Consider the following 23,288-nt stretch of genomic DNA (forward strand, 5'->3'; position numbering starts at 1 on the left):
TGGCGGGCAACTTATGTACTGACTAAGCTATGTTTTTTTTCACCAAGTCTTTAATTGAATTGAAATTAAATAAATCAAAAGGTTTCACAAATGGTGATGCTTAGCTTTATCATCATCAGTATACCCTTAATACTTCGCTGGTAGGCGAAAATTTAAGGATGAAAGTAGCTTTCGCGTGATGTATCACTACCTAGTAACCCAACTCGATGAAACTTGGACCATACGCAGAAAGAGCTGTTACAGTATCGTCTAGGACGTAAATGAAAGAAATGCGCGATGTGACGAACAGAAATGACACTTTTATTCGAAGACAAAAATTTCACTGAATTCACCAAGATTTATGATGGTCCCCTGGACGTTAAGGGGAGGTTTACTATCTTTTGGTTCGAAGAATATATTTTTTAAAAAATTGCATATTTGGATTCATAAAAGTATTTAGAATCCACCCTCGAAACGATTTTTCCGAATACGGAACGAAAATGTTTGTTATTCGCACTTGAATAAAAAAAATGCACCAGTCTGAAATCGGCCTTTTTCACGCACCAGTTATTTTTCTTTCGGAGGACGAGTTATTGTACCGATGCTTGGGAGGAAACACACAAAATTAAATTGAAAGTTTGAACGCGTGTGTTTGGAAGTTAGCCCCCAAACATTTGCATCCTGGTGCGAAGACTGTGGAGATTTCGACTTTTCTGGCAGTGAGCAGCTTCAACGAGGGGTATTGAGCAATTCTGAAGACCATGACAACGATGGACGTCACCCTGGGACTCTACTCGACGCGGTTCGCCAAGCATTTGCCGACCACCGGATTCAAGCGGTCGAAAACCGCTTGTCATCGCCCGTAAAAGCGGCTCTGGAGCAGCGCAGGATGGCCCAGATCGAACAGAACGTCCTCTATGAGGAAGAGGAAGGACTAGTTTATGGACCCGGAATAGTAGATTGAACGTAAGTTGCATAATATGGCATTTATCTGTAGTCAAAACTTCAAAATGGTTCAAATGGCTCTGAGCACTATGGGACTTAACATCTGTGGTCATCAGTCCCCTAGAACTTAGAACTACTTAAACCTAATTAACCTACAGACATTAGACACATCCATGCCCGAGGCAGGATTCGAACCTGCGACCGTAGTGGTCCCGCGGTTCCAGACTGAAGCGCCTAGAACCGCACGGCCACACCGACCGGCTGCTCTTTGATATTTCCGGTCGAAAAAATTCCAGTTTGTAGAGAAAATATCAATAAAAATGTTGACCACATTCGATATTGAGAATTATTTTCTCGGGATGTCTTATAGATATCAAAGGACATGGTTTCTTCGGGCCAAAGATAGTAAACTTACGCTTAATATAGTCAGGACGTAGCTAATAATAGGTTTTGTAATCGACTCTAACAGCAATGCATCCTTTGCAAAGTGCTCCAATGCTGGCCGCAAAGTCGATAAGAAGTTGTGGTAGGCCATTTCATTCCTCCGGCCACGCGGCTGGATGGTCGTTTATGCGTGTGGACGTGCTGAGGTACTTGCGCCCACAGCATCCCACAAACGATAGATGGGATTTAAGTTGGACGAACCTGAAGCCAGTCCATCCGCAGATATTCTTTCGTTCCAAGAACTCCTCTACCTGCTCTGTTCGATGTGGTCGCAAATTGTCACCCACAAAAATGAAGGCTGTACTAAACATACCTCTGAAAAATGCACATGAAGAAGTAGTATGGTGTCAAAATAACGTTGACCGGTGAGTGTACCCTGTTCGAAGATTTGTAGGTCAGTGCGCCAATGCAAAATTGCGGCTCTCGTCACCACAAAACTCATTTTCGACTATGCCCCTGGGTGCATTGTGTATTCCCACCTCTCACCACGCGAGAATACGTCAAGCGTTGTCGAACGTGATCATTTTGGTGGTGCAGGTGTTAATGTGTGGGGAAACGTAATGTTGAATGGGCGAACTGACCTCAAATCTTTGAGCACAGTACAGTCAACGTTGTAGTGATACTGTACTCCTTCCCCATGTGCGTCTTTTTAGAAGTAGACCGGCCACAACTTAGTTTTTATGGATGACAGTGCGCTATCACATCGAACAGCGCAAGTGAATCAGCTCCTCCCTCGAGAGGATTTCCCCTCCGACTTAAAGCCCATCGAGCACTTATCGCATGTGTTGGGGAGACGTACGGCAGCACGCCCATTTGCACCTATGACCATCCAGCAGATGTTAACCGCGCTAACGGCTGAATGAAACGTACTATAACGAGAGCTCCGTACCAACGTCGTGGCCAGAATGGGAGCAGGTTGCAGAGCATGCACTGCCGCCCGTGGAGATCACCCATCCTATTAAGAGCAACGTCCCGCCTTTTGTAATGTCCAGGGGACGACCATAAGTTACGGTGACTTCAGTGTAGTTATCGTCTTTGAATAAAAGTGTCATTTCTGTTCATCTCATTGCGTATTTCTTTCAGTTACGTTCTGTAATACACTTCGGCAGTTCTTTCTATGTATGGCCCAAGTTTCATCGAGGTATATTACTTAGCGGTAACAGTCATACTCTACTGGCCATTAAAGTTGCTACACCAAGAAGAAATGCAGATGATAGATGGGTATTCATTGGACAAATATTTTATACCTGAATTGGCGTGTGATTACATTTTCACGCAATTTGGGTGCATAGATCCTGAGAAATCAGTACCCAGTACAACCACCTATGGCCGTAATAACGGCCTTGATACGCCTGGGTATTGAGTCAAACAGAGCTTGGATAGCGCGTACAGGTACAGCTGCCCATGCAGCTTCAACACGATACCACAGTTCATCAAGAGTAGTGACTGGCGTATTGTGACGAGCCAGTTGCTCGCCCACCATTGACCAGAAGTTTTCAGTTGGTGAGAGATCTGGAGAATGTGCTGGCCAGGGCAGCAGTCAAACACTTTCTGTATCCAGAAAGGCCCGTACAGGACCTGCAACGTGCGGTCGTGCATTATCCTGATGAAATGTAGGGTTTCGCAGGGATCGAATGAAGGGTAGAGCCACGGGTCGTAACATATCTGAAATGTAACGTCCACTGTTACAAGTGCCGTCAATGCGAACAAGAGGTGACCGAGACGTGTAACCAATGGCACCCCATACCATCACGCCGGGTGATACGCCAGTATGGCGATGACGAATACACGCTTCACCGCGGTGTCGCCAAACACGGATGCGACCATCATGATGCTGTAAACAGAACCTGGATTCATCCAAAAAACTGACGTTTTGCCATTCGTGCATCCACGTTCGTTGTTGAGTACACCATCGCAGGCGCTCCTGTCTGTGATGCAGAGTCAAGGGTAACTGCAGCCATGGTCTCCGAGCTGATAGTCCATGCTGCTGCAAACGTCGTCGAACTGTTCGTGCAGATGGTTGTTGTCTTGCAAACGTCCCCAGTTGTGGTAGGCCATTTCATTCCTCCGGCAGCGTGGCTGGATGGTCGTTTGTGCGTGTGGACGTGCTGCAGTATCTTGCACAATTGCACACCAGGAAAAATTAGGTTAAAGAACGATATGAGATCCGATCAGAAATGAAGCCGTTTTGTTTTTCACTAAAGGCAAACCTAATCATTCGGAGTTGAGTCGCTGGAATTACGACATTGTTAACCATACAGATGCAAAACATTTTGCTATTTTTCCTAGTTGAATTATTCTCTCGAGAAACCTTGTAGAACTCCGCCTATAAGAATAAGCCCATTTGTGTCGCGAAGTTTCGGAGAAAGCCTTTATTAAGGTTAAAGTGACAGAAGATGATGATGATGTTTGGTTTGTGGAGCGCTCAATTACGCCGTCATCAACGTCCATACAAAGACCCAATTTTTTTCACAGTTCATTCTGGCCACTGTCACCAATGATGAGAATGATGATGAAATTATGAGGACAACACAAACACCCAGTCCCCGGGCAGAGAAAATTCCCAACCCGTCCGGGAATCGAACCCGGGAACCTGTGATCCAGTGGTAGCAACGCTAGCCGCTAGACCACGAGCTGCGGAGGGAAAGTGACAGAAGCTGTTATTGCCCATGTTAAGAATAAGATTTCTCTTTTCCTTCAATATTACGTACACAACGTAAAGAAGAGTGATCTTAAAAATATATGCGAAGTTAAAAAATAGCTGGCATGCAAGGAGAAAAAGTTCAGACCACGTCTTACACATTAATACCGTGCAATGTTCTTGGACAAATGCGTGGTACACACTGTGCCGTCCTACAATATATTTCTTCACAATCGGTTTCGATCATGGGTCATCTTTACGATGGAAAAATATCTACTGTGACAAAGTCACATTTTCAAATCAGAAATGGCGTATACTTTTCTGGTTAAATAGCATGTATGACATGTGAAGTTGTCACAATAAATATTTTTCCACCTTGAAGATGATCCATGATCGAAACCGGTTGTGAATAAATATACTGTAAGGCAGCACAGTGTGTATCATGCATTTTTCCAAGTATATCTATGTTGTTGACAGGAAGTCTGGAAAAAAGAGGAAAAGAAACACACTGAATGCATATTTGATTTGCCGCTACAGCATACAGAACTGTTTATTGCAGCTTATGTTGGTTTCAGAACACGAAAGCCACCAGTAACGTAGCTGTGCTTGGGCAAACTTTACTCTCGTTTGAAACAGTTTCTTGTACCCGCTTAAAAAGTGTATGGTTAGTAACTCACAAATGCAAATTCTTAGTTTCCATTGAAACAGCGCAGTTTGTCGGCATTATAACAAATGTAGGTAACTGTTTTCCTTCAATCAGAAGCTCAAATGATTCAAATGGCTCTGAGCACTATGGGACTTAACTAATGAGGTCATCAGTCCTCTAGAACTTAGAACTGCTTAAACCTTACTAACCTAATGACATCACACACTCCATGCCCGAGGCAGGATTCGAACCTGCGATCGTAGCGGTCGCGCGGTTCCAGACTGTAGCGTCTAGAACAGCTCAGCCACTCCGGCTGGCAATCAGAAGCATTCTCCAGCTTGTTCTTATGAATATAGGACTACCAAAAAAACGTAACACATTTCTTGACGCAAATGGCAGCTTTGTTGTTCCAGTATCTCTTCTGTTTTTGACGTCTGGTTCCCAGAAGAGAAATTGTAAACAGCGGCCCTCTGGACCGCACCCTCGCTTTTGAAGCGAGAATTCCAGCCTCGCGCAGCAGGACGCCAGCCGTACCTACGTAACAATCTAAAGCTACGCTCTAGACAAGTTGTTCACCATTCGGGCTCCCAGAAAACGGAATTGTTTGGCTTTCCTTCAGCAAAAAAATTATCTTTCTTATTGCTCCCTATCCCACTGATTACCCAAGTCTCCTTGGTGCTACTTCCCACGACATTAATTACATCCTAACAATAAAAATTGTTGTAATGGAGTTTCCTGTGACTTTGCTTTCACACTAGAAACTTTTCTAGTCGCAGTTTGGAACGCTGGAGAACTTCCCTAGCCAACTATACCTGCCTTAGGAAAAGATACCCTCTGTTAAAGATTGTCAACTTGGAGAGATGCCTATTCGTGAAGCGGAAGCATGAAGGTCAGCACCGATTCCAACGACTTAATGTATTACTCTATATTATATGTACCAAAGAGGTAATGAAATAACTCAGTGCTATAAACTGACAGCAATCGTCAGTACATGCGATCAATTGTCGGCCAGATCACAGCTGCTCTTACTAGTGCTTCTGATGTTCTTATTCTTGAATGAATGTTTACTAGGTTAACAGCATGCTTTACTAACAAATGTCCGCCTCCGTAACTGAGCGGTCAGCGGAGATGGCTGCCATATGGAGGACCCTAGTTCGATTCCCGGTACTGCCAAGGATTTTTCCTTGGTGGAAGGATTGGTACGGGGTGCACTCAGCCTCGTGATGCCCACTGAGAAGCTACTTGACAGAGTAGTGATGAATCCATGATCTGGAAAGTCTGCAAAACAGCCGGGAGAGCGACGTGCTTATCATAAGCCCTTCCATACCGCTTCCGCAAGACGCCGCAAAGCGAAGGATTACACGGCGACCGGCAGACATTCCTTGGATCTTCACGTCCTCACAAAGAGCTCTTTTTTACTAACATATAGTTTATAGGAAACAAAGTTATTTCAAGTAGTCGACTGAACATACGAGGGTAATCCCAAAAGTAAGGTCTCCTATTTTTTTTATAAGTACATAGATCTGTTTATTTCTACAATTGTTTACATCAGTTTACAGCTTGAACATTTAGCTCTTTTTCGACATAATCACCATTTCTGTCAATGCATGGCAGTTTTTGTATGTCCATGTCATACCAGCTCGCCGCGATGCTGTTCAGAAAGTGATGAACTACTTCTTTCACCTCGTCGTCGGAGTTGAATCGTTTTCCGGCCAAATGTTCTTTTAACCTAGGGAATAGCTGATAGTCACTGGGCGCCAAGTCAGGACTATAGGGTGGGTGGGTGGGTGATCGTGTTCCACTGAAACTGTTGCAGGAGAGCAACAGTTTGCCGAGCGATGTGTGGGCGAGCGTTGTCATGGATAATGTGCACCCCCTTGCTCAAATTCCTGTTCTCCGGGTCTGAATTGCCCGTTTGAGTTTTTTCAGAGTCTCACAGTACCTGTCAGCGTTAATTGCGGTCCCAGCGATTCAGCTCCGACGGCGAGGTGAAATAAGAGGTTTATGACTTTCTGAACAGCATGGCGGCGAGCTGGTATGACATGGGCATACCAAAACTGCCACAGCGTCTACAAAAATGTATCGACAGAAATTGTGATTATGTGGAAAAATAGCTAAATGTTCAAGCTGTAAACTGTTGTAAGCCATTGTAGAAATAATCAGGTCTATGTACTTATTAAAAGATAGGAGATACTCTTTGGATTACCGTTGTATATCACTTCCTAAAAATTAAATTACCTTGTAATGAAACACCAAACACAAAATATCTGAAAGGGGCTGACAACAAACGTCTGTTACTTTTTGCTCAGTCGTGTTCTGGAACAAAGTGGTTAGTTTCATTTCTGTGAGTAAGGTATAGCATAGGGAAACTTGAGACATCAATGGACAGGACCGCTGAATCGAACAATTTTGCCATCACACAGACTGCACTTCTTCCACTCCATAGTTAACTGTGCATTATACTAAACGGAAAGCAGTTTATTCCATTGCAGGGAGGTGGAGATTGGGGGTACAAGTTGTTAGCAGTTACAATATTTATAGTCCTCATACCCATTGAAAATCGCGGTAAATGATGTCACTAAAAATTTTATTAATGATTTTCGTCTGAATACGTGAATGATTGTTGAAGTTACCTGGTCGACGATGGCGTACTGGAAGTAGGTGGCGAAGCCCTCCTTGAGCCAGAGGTTGCTCCACCAGCGCAGGGTGGCCAGGTTCCCGAACCACAGATGCGCCACCTCGTGGCTCGCCGTCGCCCACACTTCTTGCAGCGAAGCAGCGTCTACGTGCTTCTCGTCTAGCATCGCCATCGACTCACTGTCAAAAAGTTGACGTGTGCTTTATCAGTAAGTAAGCACTAATATAAGCGCACTATTTAATTATAAGAAAATGTAGCTAGCAAGAAGTATTTGTCTATAACAGTGGTGCATTTCGTACAGGTCATTACTTTGCTACACTGAACTGTAAACGAATAATAAGATGGGGCTAAATGGTAGCTGCATGTAAAAGGAAAATAAACGTGTAGTAGTAAGGCAAAATTAATCCCTCTGTTACTATACATTTTCCAAGTAATGCCAGTGTTGAGTATTAACGACATGTTAACTCTATGTGCTACACCGGCATTCGTATTTGGAACATATCTAGGAGTTATTTCTGACAGACAGAACTGACGAGTGCAGAAAGCGTTTATGTAATCAGTTTTAAAATTAGCAAACCGATTATTCAACGACTCTCTAGATGTTCAAAAAAATGGCTCTGAGCACTATGGGACTTAACACCTATGGTCATCAGTCCCCTAGAACTTAGAACTACTTAAACCTAACTAACCTAAGGACAACACACAACACCCAGCCGTCACGAGGCAGAGAAAATCCCTGACCCAGCCGGGAATGGAAACCGGGAACCTGGGCGCGGGAAGCGAGAACGTTACCCCACGACCACGAGATGCGGGCTCTCTGGATGTTCCATAAGTATCAGTACTACCATTGTTCTCCACAGTATCCACTCCCAACGTGGGTAGGCTTTATACCTGTCGATGTACGCGGACGACACCGCTCTAGGAAGAAGCATAGGAGTCTCCAAGGACATTCATCACCGCCTGCAGCACTTTCAGATACCCTTGTAGAGTGGACAATGTAAACGGGATTATTGTTCTATGTAGTGAAGTGTCAGGTGCCAACAATCATCAGGGACTTCGTCACATCAGACATAAGAGGGACGTTCCGAAAGTGAGTTTCGTCAGTATTTTTCACACTCAAACTTTATTTCCTGCACCAAATACACCATGGCATAGTCGCCACCGACATTGATATATTTGTCATAAGGCGCAATCAGTTTAAGGAACCATTCTGGTAAAACTCGGTGCACTGCAGTGCAAGGAACCGCTACACAGTCTGCTTCACCTCAGAATTGGTTTGGAAGTGACGTCCTAGGAGTGCAAATTTCAATGCACGGAATAGGTGAAAGTCCGACGGGGAAAGATCGGGGCTGTAGGCCGCGTGATCCAATCTCGCTCATCCGAAGCGACGAATCTGATCATGTGTGAGCCTTGCTGTGTGTGGTTTTGCATTGTCACCCAAGGGCACACCATCTAAATTCAAGAGCCCTGGTGTCTTTCACCCAAGGGCGGACCTTAGTTTCGTGAGGGTGCCGCAGTAGCATGCCCCATTGATGGACCCTTGCTGGAGGAAATCAAAAAGAATCACACCTTTCGCGTTCCAGAACACTGAAGACATAACCTTTCCTGTGGTAGGTGACACTTTGAATTTTTTTGTCACTGGGGAACTGGTTGCTTCCACTTCACTGAGGTGGCCTTGGATTCTGGGGTAAAGTGGTGTACCCGTGTCTCATCGCCTGTGATGGTTCTGAACGGGAACGCGTTTCCCTCTCACGCATACCGCATAAAGTGATCGAGGCTAATTCCCATTCCTGTACTCTTGCGATCCAGGGACAGGTTTCTCGGCACCCATCTTTCAGACACTTTTCGGTCACATCATATAGCAAGTGACGGGCCTGAACACGGCCCGTAAGCAGTGTCGACCCCACGTCTGACACCGTTATGCACCCGTCTGCTACCATCATGTCTTGTACCCTAGCAATGTTATTTGAATTTGTGGATGTGGAAGGGACGCCCACTTCGACCTTCGTCATCCACACTCTGCCTTTCTTCTTTGAATATGCAATACCAGCGACGAACCACCTGACGAGACATGACCTTTTCAATATTCACTGTCTGTTGGCGTTCATGGACGCCGGACACTCTAGTCCCACATGCTCATTCATACCGGCTGACATCAGGCACTTCCATTGGCGACCACACTGTCGGTACACGTCCGTCTGCCATAGTGATGTGTCCTCTAATAACCTTGGGCACCCCGGCCTGTTGCTACTATATATCTCTCCTCCGCTGATGCCCCTTCCGTCGTTGAACTAACAACGAGTGTGGATTCATCTAGCGTTTGTTTGTGCCACCTACACATAGTCGAATGTGAGGCCTAGTCCACTCTGTCGTATCAGAATATTCAGTTCAGTTCACAAGTAGGTTATTTTTTCGGACATTTTCGACTGAAAATGAGCTTGTTTTTAATTTTTCACGAAACTATAGGTTAGCAACACACTACTGACTTGAAGCAGCTATGTTTCGAGATGTTTCAATAACAGTTGTTTTTTTGATTAATGGCTCTCTGGTAAGTTGCTATTTAGCCAACTCATTCTTCCACACGCAGTCTGCGTGGGAAGCACGTGCTAGGTACTAGCCGGGGTTTTTCGTCAAGCAGCTCCCCCTCAGCACAGTTCTTGAATTACGTGGGACTTTCTGAAAGTAAGTTTCGTCATAGTTTCTGAAAAAGATGATGATACAGTAGGTGACACAAACAAACGCTAGATGAATCCACACTCGTTGCTAGTTCAACCCCCCTTCCCCCCCCCCCCCCCCCTCCACTCTTCCCTCCAATAATAAACTGAAGAGATCTTGATGTCTCAGAATGTGTCCTATCAACCGAGCTCTTCTTCTAATCAGGTTGTGCCACAAATTTGTTTTCTCCCCACTTTTATTCAGTACCTCCTTATTAGTTACGTGATCTACCAGTCTAATCTTCAGCTTTTTTTTAGCGTCACATTTCAAAAGTTTCTATTCACTTCTTGTGTAAACTGCTTACCGTCCATGTTTCACTTCCCTACTTGGCTAATCCGAGATAAAGACAGGACACTGTGGCGGGCCACACCAAACCAGTCAGAAGACTGGCGAGCCAAACAAAAAAGTGGCGACATAACGTGTTAGCAGACACTTACCCGAAAGTGAGGAGCCCCCAGTTCTCCACGGCCCAGTCCATGTTGGGGTCCGGCACGATGACGCAGTCGAGCTTGGAGAGCCCGGGCGGCAGGCCGATGCCGATGACGGCGTCTGCGGCGACTCGGAGCGCCGAGCCGATGGCGGCGGCGGCCTGGCGCGCGCGGCCCTGCCGACCCGGCACCACGTAGCAGCTGCCCGGCACCGCGCCCGGCGCAGACGCGTTCACCGCCTCCCACGGGCCCACCGCCAGCGACACCACATACGGCGGCAGCAGCGGCGTCTCCACGAACGAGTCCCACTCCCACTCGCGCTCGCTGCCACAGCCAAACAACACCCGTGGAAGAGCTAACCCTTCCCTTTCTCTGAAGTTTCAACTTCTCCGTAGTGTGTATGAAGGCTGTGATAGTCTGTACACTTTCACTGAGCTGACAAAAGTCATGCGATAGCGATATGCACATATACAGATAGCGTCCGAATAGCGTACATAGGGTATAAAAGGGCAGTGCATTGGCAGAGCTGTCAAAAAATGGCTCTGAGCACTATGAGACCCAACATCTGAGGTCATCAGTCCACTAGAACTTAGAACTACTTAAACCTAACCAACCTAAGGACATCACACACATCCCGGTGCAGAGCTGTTATTTGCTCAGGTGATACGTGTGAAAAGGTATCCGACGTGTTGTGGCCTAACGAGCATTGGTCTCTCATTTAAATATATAGCCGAAAGAGTCAGCCTTCAGAAATTGTGGAACGAACCCTGTCTTCGAGGGCCGTGTGTCATAAAGGGCGCAGATTCACCACGAGATGGGGAATTCACAGGCGTCTATTGTCTGTTGAGGCCTAAGCGCTGTAGTGTGCGACTGAGACAGACCAGAACCTACGTCATACAAAAAACCCAGTAGAAGCCGTCCGGTGCCCGAGGAGGCGTACCAGTGTTAAATATGGCGGACCTGAGATCGGCTATAAGGGGAAACATTTATGGAAACTATTTAATTCTGTAGTAATGTAGGGAATCCGCAGCTCGTGGTCGTGCGGTAGCGTTCTCGCTTCCCGCGAGAGAGTTACCGGTTTCGATTCCCGCCGGGTTCAGGGATTTTCTCTGCCTCGTGATGACTGGGTGTTGTGTGCTGTCCTTAGGTTACTTAGGTTTAAGAAGTTCTAAGTTCTAGGGGACTGATGAACATAGATGTTTAGTCCCATAGTACTCAGAGCCATTTGAACCATGCAGGGAATCAAGCCACAGTAATTTTAATCTGTCGTCCTCCATAAATTTTCATGGTGATCCCAATAAAACTTGAATATTGGTCATATCTATAATAGTTTAGGATTTACTATTAAAGTGAAATTCACAAGTTTTGTAACAAAGGCCTGAATGCTAAAATCTGAACCCTTTAGTTGATCTTAACGATCGACATTTCATTTCATACAGAAGCGCATCATTAAAATGACAAATGTTGTCAATATCAACTCTGCAACTTTATTTGTTTAAAAGATATAGTAAATATAAATTATCCGCATTTACAGTTAAGCATTAAATCATCATTGCCTCCACACAAAATGCACTGAACGATGACAGCATGACACCTTATTCAATCGTTAGGTAATGGAATATTTGTTGTAAAGTTTAGTGCATAATGGTTACTTTTGTTCTTCATTTATTTATCAGAAAGCACATTCCAGAATGAGATTTCCACTCTGCAGCGGAGTGTGCGCTGATATGAAACTTCCTGGCAGATTAAAACTGCGTGCCGGATTGAGACTCGAAATCGGGACCTTTGCCTTTCGCGAGCAAGTGCTCTACCAACTGAGCTACCCAAGCACGACTCACTCCCCGTCCTCACAGCTTCACTTCCGCACTAGAGCATCTGCCCGCGAAAGGCAGAGGTCCCGAGTTCGAGTCTCGGTCCGGCACACAGTTTTAATCTGCCAGGAAGTTTCAGAAAGCACATTGGTGCAAGGTTACTGGCCGTGGCATTCAAAGCTAAGAAGGATATTGTATTGGTTTTATGTAAAAGAATTTAATATTTATTATGTAATGGATGTTATTTTTACTTTATCTAGAAACTGAAAGTGGTCAAGCTTTGATTATTTAAATATATATTTTATGTATATATATTTTATGTAAAAGAATTTAATATTTATTATGTAATGGATGTTATTTTTACTTTATTTAGAAACTGAAAGTGGTCAAGCTTTGATTATTTAAATATATTAAAATGTAAAATAATGTAGAATAAGCTGTATCCAATCAGACGGATGACTTCAGGAAAGGGACCTACCCTTGTCAGTTGAGCGAGGACATTTGGCGTCCGGAAAACGCGTCCGCGGACGGGCAGAGGGATTGCTGGCGCAGACGCGAAAGCGGACAGTTCCGCTGGAGACACCAAAGGGTTGGGTTGGATTGCTTGTGGGAAGAGACCAAACAGCGAGGTCATCGGTCTCGTCGGATCAGGGAAGGACGGGGAAGGAAGTCGGCCGTGCCCTTTCAGGGGAACCATCCCGGCATTTGCCCGGAACGATTTAGGGAAATCACGGAAAACCTAAATCAGGATGGCCGGACGCGGGATTGAACCGTCGTCCTCCCGAATGCGAGTCCAGTGACGCTAAAGCGGACGGCCAGTCTTTAGGGAGCTAGGAAGTGAAACGACTTAGAAAATTTCGCGTTGTGTGGTATCGCGAGACTTCCTCTCTGAGCGGTGAGCAGCCGCGCGCCTGGTATGAACTCTACTTTTCGCGTAGGTAACTTGTATTTCGCGGTGTGATTGTGAATGATCGAACTGTGTCAAATGGATATGCGCTCGAGTGTAACAGTAACTCTAAATGCGACCACTTTCGCTATTAGTTTGCTTTCTGAATAAACATTATTCTAACCCAATCGCAACAGTGTGGCCTACATCATTTATGGGTCGTTAATTTAGTTCCCGATATTATTATTACTGTATTGTATGTTATGTTAAATTTGTATTTCGCAAACTTGCCATCAGGCAGACAATTTAACAAAAGGGTCACAAGTGTCTAATTTACGGTGTGTAATGCGATACGTGCGGTTCAACCCCTTGCCAAGTTTGAGCCAAGACATTTCGACGAAGAGGAACCGCATGTGAGCTCGAAGATCTCTGCGATGTTAGCTCGTACTGTTATGGCCACAAGGTGGGAATTACATGACTTTGAAAGCGAAATAGTAGTTGGAGCTAGAAGCATGGGACATTACTTCGAAAATCGTTAGTAAATTCTATATTCTGAGACCCACAGAGACAAGAGTGTGCTGAGAATACCAAATTTCAGGGATTATCTCTCACAATAGACAACGCATTGGCCGACGGCCTTTACTTAACGACCGAGAGCAGCAACATTTGCGCAGAGATGTCCGTGCTAACGGACAAGCAACGCTGCACAAAATAACTGCAGAAAGCAACGTGGGACGAACGAATAACATAACCGTTAGGACAGTCCAGCAAATTCTGGCGTTAAATTCCAATGGCTGCAGAAGACCAACTCGGGTGCCTTTGCTCTAACAGCACGACATCACCAGCAGCGCCTCTCCTGGGTTCGGGATCTTGTCGATTGGATCTCAGACGACTGGAAAACTATGTCCTGTTCAGAAGAGTTCCGATTTCAGTTGGTAAGAGCTGATGGTAGGGTTTGAGTGTGGCGTAGACCCCACGAAGCCACAGACCCACTGTCGTCAACAAGGCAATATGCTAGCAGCTAATGGCTCCATAATGGTGTGGGCTGTGTTTACACAGTATGGACTCCGTCCTCTGGTCCAACTGAACCGATCATTGACAGGAAATGATTGTGCTCTGCAAATGGAGACGAAAAAACGATGTAATTTTTGTGGATGACAATCCGTCACGTCATCGGCCACAACTGTTCACGACTGGTTTGAAAAACATTCTGGACAATTCGAGCGAATGATTTGACCACCCAGATTGACAACATGAATCCCATTGAACATTTATGAGACATAACCTGGAGGTCAGTTCGTGCACAAAATACCGCACCGGCAACACTTTCGCAGTTATGAACGGCTATAGAGAAGGCATGGCTCAATATTTCTGCAGGGAACCTCCAACGACTTGTTGAGTCCATGCCACGTCGAGTTGCTGCACCACGCCGGCCAAAAGGAGATCCGACACGATATTAGGATATATCCCACGACTTTTGTCACTTGATTGTATATCAATCAACATTTTTTACTATGTCCGTCGTAATTTTACTCTTACTTTTCTGAGTGGCATTACACGTGGCAAGGGCGTGCCATCAACGGTCACGTGCCAAACGTTGAATTATATTCACGTCGGTCTGATTCTGTACCCACGTGTCGTTTATGTTCGCGCTATGTTCTGAAGAAGAAACTGTTTACACGCACAGAGCGAGTGAGTGAGTGAGTGAGTGAGCGAGCGAGAGGGGGAGGGAGAGGGAGAGAGAGAGAGAGAGAGAGAGAGAGAGAGAGAGAGAGAGATATTAGCTACCAGCAGGCATTGATTTATATCAGTGGGGCAAGGTGAAAATTTATGCCGGGTCAGGATTCGAACCTGGGCCTCCTGCTTACTAGGCACGTGCGCTGACCACTACGCCATCCGGACACAGTGCTCATCATAGCCGCATGGACTACCCCAGCACGCCTCCCGTCAGACCCAAATTCTCAACTTATACTACACATTACTGATAGAGTGGCCCTGCTGATTAGCTTTATTACTCGTGGATCTCACCGATTTCCGTAAGCGTTCGAGCTTGGAGTGCATTTGCAATGAAGGAATCATTGGCCGTGCGAAAGAACAGACACCAAATACATAAAATTATTTGTTTTGAACTTTTTATCTCCAATGGAAATTCATTCTAAGTTCGTGACGGTTTATAAAACGTTAACTCAGTCATTTTTAACAACTGAATCCGTTCTTGTTCTGAATACGCTCGAAGTGAAGAACGCCTTAAACTACGGACACGTATGAAAGCAATGAGAAAATGCACAATATGGGATTGGACGCTGGCAGATTCAGACCCGTTTTGTGTGTGCATCAAATGTGACACTACCACCCCTGTTCCCTCAACGCCTTGGCTATTTTTTTCGGAGGAAGTTAACCGTAAACAGTTCTGAATTGGAAACAGTGAGACAGTACAAAACTGTGAGTGCTTGGCTGCGAAGTATTTCTGAAACACTGGAAATAATAGAGTATTGACATGGATTTGTGTACATTTTAGAACACGTGAAGAATAAGTTCAACGTGATTCTATTTTAATAAACCACATTACACATATTACAAATTTGCGCCAAAGGTTTTATTTACAGCATATGTTCTGTCCCACTAATAGTTGAGTCAACGAAGAAAAATTGGGGAAAATTCCTGTAGTCGAAAACTTTTGTACAACATACGTAAGTAGGCTGAATGGAACAAAATCAGAGACAAACACAGCAAAAGCTTCAAACGTTAGACACAATGGAACAAAATCAGAGACAAACACAGCAAAAGTTAGACGCAATGGAACAAAAGCTTCAAAAGTTAGACTCAATGGAACATACGCTTCAACAAACACGTGAAGATTTAACTACTGAATTACATAAAATCGAATCGAAATGTCAAAAAAGTCTGTAATGACGTAAAAACATAAATTTGTGAGCATTTTCAACCTATTTTTTCGCGGCATGAAAATGCATTACAGAATCACGAAGCATCCATAAAAGAACTGCAAACTATTGTTCATGAAAATCATGAGACCTTGCAAGCTAAAATTAACTCAGTTGCATCTACCGATTCGGTTACGCAACTTGCAAAAAATCAGGAAAACTTAAAGGACACAGTAGATACGATTTCAACACAAATGGACACTCTGAAACTTGGTTCAGAAAAACACACACAGGAAATAATTTCACTATCGGAGAAAGTAGCCGAACTTTCGGATCAGTTCATTAACTTATCTGCAAAAGTAGATGATGATCTGAATGATACAGAAGAGTGCGAACAAATTAGGAAATTCAAACAAAACCAGAATCAAATTAATACGCAACACCAAAGAGAAATACGGGAAGTACAAGATCAGCTGACACAGGTAATACAAGAATTACGTATTTCAGAGGACACTCGCGCTCCAACACGGGAAGAGGGACTTAGAAATACGGCAAAGCCACAAAATAATAACACAGGGCATTTCGGAAATTATGAAAGAAATTGGCAAGGTGCACCGAATTTTGAGATGGAACCGCCGACATGACGTAACAATGACCGATATCCTACCATCCGACACGATGATTTTGACTATAAGCTGTTCATTACTACACGTAAATTCAAAACATTTAAGAATTCTGGCAACGACATTCATCCACAAGCGTGGCTCCATCAATTCTCTCATTGTTTTCCTCCCAACTGGTCATTAGAGCACAGATTAGAATTTATGTGTGGCTACTTGGAGAATGAACCAGCTGTAAGAATGCGATCGGTCATTCACGATTGTCACAGTGAAGGAGAATTTTATCATGCCTTTCTCACAGCATATTGGTCTCAAGCTACACAAGAACGAGTAAAACATAGCATCATAATGATGTAACATTTCGAACGATCTGAATTCTCCAGTCTTGTGAAATATTTTGAAGACGTGTTGCACAAAAATCAGTACCTGTCAAACCCATACAGCCCCTCAGAACTCATCCACATTTGCTTAATCAAATTGCCTGAACATTTGCGACATATTATTTTGGCAGGACGTTGCAAAGAGGACACTGAAGCTTTTCAGGGACTGTTACAAGAACTGGAAATTGACACTGAGAATCCCGGAACGCGAAAACAGGAACACAACAATTACAGGTCACATCCGTCACAATTCCGCTCTGAAAGAAATAATAACTGGACACGACAAGGCTATTCTCACAACGTAAATCGTGACCAATACAGACACCACCCATATGACAACCACTGGCAGAGTAATAGTTACAGAGATAGATCGCATTTCCGTAGTAATGAATATGACACAGGCAATCATAGAAACAGACAATATGGCAACCAGAACTATTATTATCACGGGAGACAGAATAACTTCAGACACAACAGTCCACCATGCAGTGATAATTCCGGGAGAAATTCTCCACCACTTAACCGACAAGAAAGAAATTACAGGAACTACCGACATGACGACAGACGATATAATCATAACGACAGACCTGAATTTCATCAGAACTGGCAGGATTCAAACAGGGCTCGGCCCTCTCGGCAAGTTAGGTCTCCTAATCCCAATAACGGCGCGCGCCAACAAAGAGACAGACAATGACTCACATTGCAGGCAGCCGCGTGCGCCGGCTGGCTCAGAGAAAAATAACATACACGCTAACCTTGAGAAAAATTTTAGCATTCCTTAGCGACATATAATTGCGTTGAAGTTGAAACTTTGCGTACTAGAAAGAGTAAAGGATTGCACCACATTTCACATGTAAAACCGTTTCTTGAGAGATAATCTGCTTTTTAACTTAGCCTCTGCCATAATACTTTCCGCTTCACGTTACTAGTACTCTTTTGTCACACTTAGAAACTGTTAACATGCAACAATGTTTGAAATTAACTACCCAGTCTAGAATCTAGGGAACATATTTAGACAGTTATTACGAATGCATTGTTATAGTTAACAGACGACACAGTGTTGTATTTGTACATTCTTGCTTGTTAGTTGCACGATTACGTAACGACCATCAGGCTTACATATTTAGGACATATACTGGTACTGCTAATGAGATTTTAATGCAACATTTTGGTTTACTTGAAGATAAATTCTGGATTTAAAGTACTTTCTGTGAGATACCAGATGACACAGTGGTTAGTTTATGTGACAACTACACGATTTTATCACGACGCTACTAATATGTGACACGATTTACATTGTTGCTTTTGCGGTGTATCTGTTTTATATCTGCACAGTTTTTCTGAATTATTCTGGAAAGTAAAACATGTTTTAGTAGTAACTTTTGTGGTATAGCTACAGTGAGACAGCCTTTTCCGTAGCACAACAATACGTTACATTACAGTACTTTCTTGATCACGGTAAGGTACGTAATAACTACGATATCTATACGCAAAGCATTTCACTTTCGTTTATGATGAGGTAAGTACATTGACTTCAGCAGAACTTTGCTTACAGAGGACGATAACTACGACACTTCCACAGAGTTATCTTACAGTAAGACGCACATTTAGCACTACAGGTCACGCATTTGAGTGATTAATTTTGTACTTAAACCATTTATTTTTCAAGATTTTTTAATTACAAAGGTTTTCCGTGATACATTTTATTCCATTGCTGTAATCTGTAACACCTGAGGGTATAATTACATTAATCCTCAGGGGGAGTACACGCTTACTTTGTGTACCATGTGTATGGCAAGCACAAGGAGCCCTAGCTAATATGGTATTTGCTTATATAACTTTACACATCGGTACCATATTTCTCTAAAAGAATTACAGAGCTATCTGATCATTTAAATGAGAGAGACAAATATTTATTTTACTGCATCAGTGACAGATGTTTACGCAATTACACATTTGGATAACTTCCCACTTATGAAATTGTATTTCGTCTGTACTTAGTTAAATGTTCATATTTTTTCGGAACCATTGTGATATTATGAGAGCTTTGAATGCTGTATTTGGTATGGGATCATGATTTTTAAAGTACGTTTGTGGTAGATGACACTATTGAAATGAGCAGAGAATTTTTTTAGGTTTTGAAATTATTGGAGGAAGCTACGACGATTTTGAGAATTGACCGAGATGTTATGATATTATTACGACGACGATGTGTATTATGCTGTTTAGATATGTTTATGATCAATAAGATGATGCTACCGTATATGAGGAATTTGATTATGCTACGTATTTCTTATGATGAAATATTGAAGTGTCGACGAATATGTATATGTATAATAAGGTAAGGAATAATGAGTAGTTGTTAGGGACTCTGGTTTGTGAAAAAGGTTGCTGGAAACCAAGAATCGTACTTTAAGAGTTATGAAATGTATGTAAATGCGTGAATGTACCACAATGCCGATGAAAATTTTTTTGGACACTGTTATATTTATAGGATTTTATTTTCTACACATTTGTAACGCAAATTCTCAACCTGTGAAAATATTTTTATATGAGACTGTCACTGTAGCGGAAATTGCTGTCGTAAATATTTCGGTAAGAAAGTTAAGTGACCACCTGCACGTAATGCGTCGTGGGCACCCAGCTGCGCGACAGACGCCTTGAAAAAAAGCATTAGTGTGTGCCTGTCAGAGGAACAGGTGGAGAGAAAAAAAAGAGGCTATTTTCCTCGCTATTGACATTCCTTTGGAGAAAGCATCGTAAATACGACACCCTCAAACTTGAAAACTTGATTACACTGTAGAGTTCTTAATTTATGATACTTACTAAAATGCCAAATGAAATGATGAAAAACGTTTCATGTCTATTGTCTTGCTAGTTGGAAGATTGTTTACTGCATTGTGAAATGCCTTATGGCTAGCGAATGACGTTTCACGCCTTGCTTTGCCTATTTTGTTTAATATCTAGTTTCTAGCTGCACTGCAGCATTGGTTAAAATAAAATTTTATAGATGTACTAATATAAATATTTTCTGTCTACACATCCAGTATATAATAATAATGTGATATACTTCCAAAAAATGAGGGAGCACAAAAAGACATTTCCCTTCACAGGAACTGCATACATAATTTTCTTTTCAAGTTCTTGGTAATTTATTTCATAGAATACGTTTTTGCGGTACACCACTTTAGTTATATAGACATTAAGATGTGAATATACATTTCCCTTATCTGCGTTGTTGTCTTTAGTGCACTATTTTTTCTGCTTGTGGGTTTGTCATGTTTAGGTATAAGTTATTACATTTATTGCTGCTTGCTTTGCTTAGTTGCATTTTTTTGTCATTGCAGTTTGTATTAATTGTTTTGTGCTGCTGCATTGCCTCGTCCCTTAGTTAAGCATATGAGCTCAGTAGATTTTAAGTTAACTTAAGAGGGGGTAGACTATATAAGAAACTAACTATGAGGAATTGGAAGAAATGCATTAAGAAGTTATAAGAAAATGATTAGGCCAAAAAAGTAGTGTACAGTGGAGAAAAACTATTTTTGGAAGAGGATGTGAACAAAATACAGAAAGCATACTTGGATAGGATATTTTGGTGGAAACAAATGTTGAGATACGACGAAAGATCTACAGAATGAAGTTTTGGGTTGGACTGCAGTACCAAATGTCACACTGAAAACAAACCCTGTCCCATATTTTGTGTTATTACGCTATGGGAATCTGTGTTTGTCCTGTCTATGTGTTTAGCTAATAAGATTTATGTTGTAGAAGTTTTCTAATAATATGTTATTTACTTTGTAAAGATGTTTAGACATTATTTATCTGTTCTGTTTTGTTGCTCATATGTGAAGTTGATGTTTCAAAAGTTATTCTGATCTTTATGTATGTACTTATGTCGTAATTTTTGTAACACTGATGTATTTGCTATTTCCATTCTTTTGTGAAGCCTGTATTACTGCAAATGTTATCTGTATTGTTACGTTCTTTAATAAAGTATTTTGTACCTTTGTTATTGTATTCTCATGTTATAAAATTGTAATTGACACCAGTTCATCATATTAAGTAACTTGTAAATTACATTTCACGTCTCACGTTTCTGTTGGTCATAGTATATGGATAATAGTGTTTGCACGTGTGCTAATAATTCAGCAAGGGACTGGATAACAGCATTGCTGGTTCTAAGGACATTTCAAACAAATTCTTTGTGAGTGGACAAGTGGTGGTTTATGGACTTGCTATATTGTCCACAAGACTCTTCGATGGTGATTGTGCACCTGCACAGTCGCAACAGATGGCTGCTGGCCATCTCTACAAGGACTGAAGTCGGTCTGCACCTTCGATGGCCTATCAATACCATTATTTCTACAAGGACTGCAGTGGGTCTGCACCTCTGGTGGCCCACCAATACCATAATCTCCACTAGGACTACAGTGGGTCTGCTCTGTGATGACCAACCTTCCAATATTCTTCAATACTTCGACTGACTCTGCTGTGTGTTTGCTCTGTTGTGGCCCATTACCTGTCAGCATGTCTTTCCGTTGGAAGGTCAACACTACTTCTTCAAGACTGCATGGAAATCCACTACTTCCGTGTGCATTTTCTGTTACTGCTCAGACATTGAGTAAAAACACTGCTATTTTACTGTGATGAACGATCAGGACTGTCTTTATGGACTGTGAGATAATTTTAGCTTTTGACCAACATTGTATCGGTAAGTGTGTGCATTTCATTTATTTGTTATTGTAATTATGAAAAATTTTTTCAAATCTGTATTGGCCACTGCCCAAAACAATTTGTAAAATTTTTTGTGAGGAGCATGGGGGCTATGTAAGTAGGCTGTTTAGGTTTTTTTTATTCGTAACGCCACATAGCGCTCTGTATGAAAAATCACTGGCTGTGCTGTGTGCAGTCAGTGGCTGGTTGGCATTGTTGTAATACTCGCCATTGTAGTGTTGGGCAGCTGGATGTTAACAGCGCATAGCGTTGCGCAGTTGGAGGTGAGCCGCCAGCAGTGGTGGATGTGGGGAGAGAGATGGCGGAGTTTTGAAATTTGTAAGAATGGATACTATTAAGGTAAATACATTGTTCTCTATTAAAATCGTTCATTCGCTAACTATGCCTATCAGTAGTTAGTGCCTTCCGTAGTTTGAATCTTTTATTTAGCTGGCAGTTGTGGCGCTCGCTGTATTGCAGTAGTTCGAGTAACGAAGATTTTTGGCGAGGTAAGTGATTTGTGAAAGGTATAGGTTAATGTTAGTCAGGGCCATTCTTTTGTAGGGATTTTTGAAAGTCAGATTGCGTTGCGCTAAAAATATTGTGTGTCAGTTTAAGCACAGTCACGTATAATTTTTCTAGGGGGACGTTTCACATTCTAAAAAGCCCTGACCTGTGGCGTGTGATTGTGGAGATGAAGGGGTGTTTAAAGTGACAAATTAAAAATTTTTCTTGGATAACTCTAAAACCGCAGCTAGTAACGACAGTGTCCTACGCACAAAAAAAACTACTTTAAATTTTCTACAGAAACGGTCTTATTCATTTTTTTTCTCTAGGATTAATATCCACTGCGTTGGAGGATAACGAAAATCGCAGATTATTAAAAATAGTTTTTAATGGTGTAAAATTAATTTTTATTTACAAATAAAGTGGGTTAAGAAGAATTGTTAAATGTATGTACCACATTTGTGTGTAGTAGTGCCGTATCAAAGGAATAGGCGGAGGGGGAAATGATGGTGATGTTTAGTTTGTGGGGGCGCTCAGCTGCGATGTCATCAGCGCCCATACAAACTCCCAATTTTTACACAATCCAATTTTTAACTCAATCCAATCTAGCAACGATAACGAATGAAGATGATGACGATCATGATGACAACAGAAACACCCATTCCCCTGGCAGAGAAAAATCCCCCACCCAGTCGGGAATCGAACCCGGAACCCCGTGATAGAGGTAACAACGCTAGCCACTAAACGACGAGCTGCGGACGGTTGGGCAAGATAGATCGCTGAATTGTTGTCAAGCACTTCCCTCCTTCATAGGTTTGCAAAAGTCGAGCTGTCAACTGTCTACCACACTGAGGACCTGCCCCAAGTGTAACATTCTGTTAATATGTATTCGACAATGTCGGTCTCATTGTCTCCGCAATCAATGACTGCAATACTTTTAACAGAATCAGAGATGTCAAATGCATTACCCCAGCCCTTGCTCTCCCAACATCTGAAGAGGTCTAGAGGCCCATATCCAGCCTTGCAGGATTTACTGTGTTTGTGTGTGTGTGT

General features: G+C 42.8%; 1 protein-coding gene across 1 annotated transcript in view; it reads right to left on the reverse strand.

Annotated features, from left to right (window-relative positions):
• Window positions 1-23,288, reverse strand: part of LOC126298546 (uncharacterized) — a 439,384-nt gene that overhangs the window by 157,372 nt on the left and 258,724 nt on the right. Inside the window, exons 5-6 of the mRNA XM_049989905.1 lie at window positions 10,446-10,760; window positions 7,289-7,472 (exon numbers count right to left, since the gene is read on the reverse strand). Of these exons, the coding sequence (XP_049845862.1) occupies window positions 7,289-7,472; window positions 10,446-10,760 (499 nt within the window). The remainder of the gene's footprint in view (window positions 1-7,288; window positions 7,473-10,445; window positions 10,761-23,288) is intronic.

The sequence above is a fragment of the Schistocerca gregaria genome, chromosome X, assembly GCF_023897955.1.
Source record: "Schistocerca gregaria isolate iqSchGreg1 chromosome X, iqSchGreg1.2, whole genome shotgun sequence".
Lineage (NCBI taxonomy): Eukaryota > Metazoa > Arthropoda > Insecta > Orthoptera > Acrididae > Schistocerca > Schistocerca gregaria.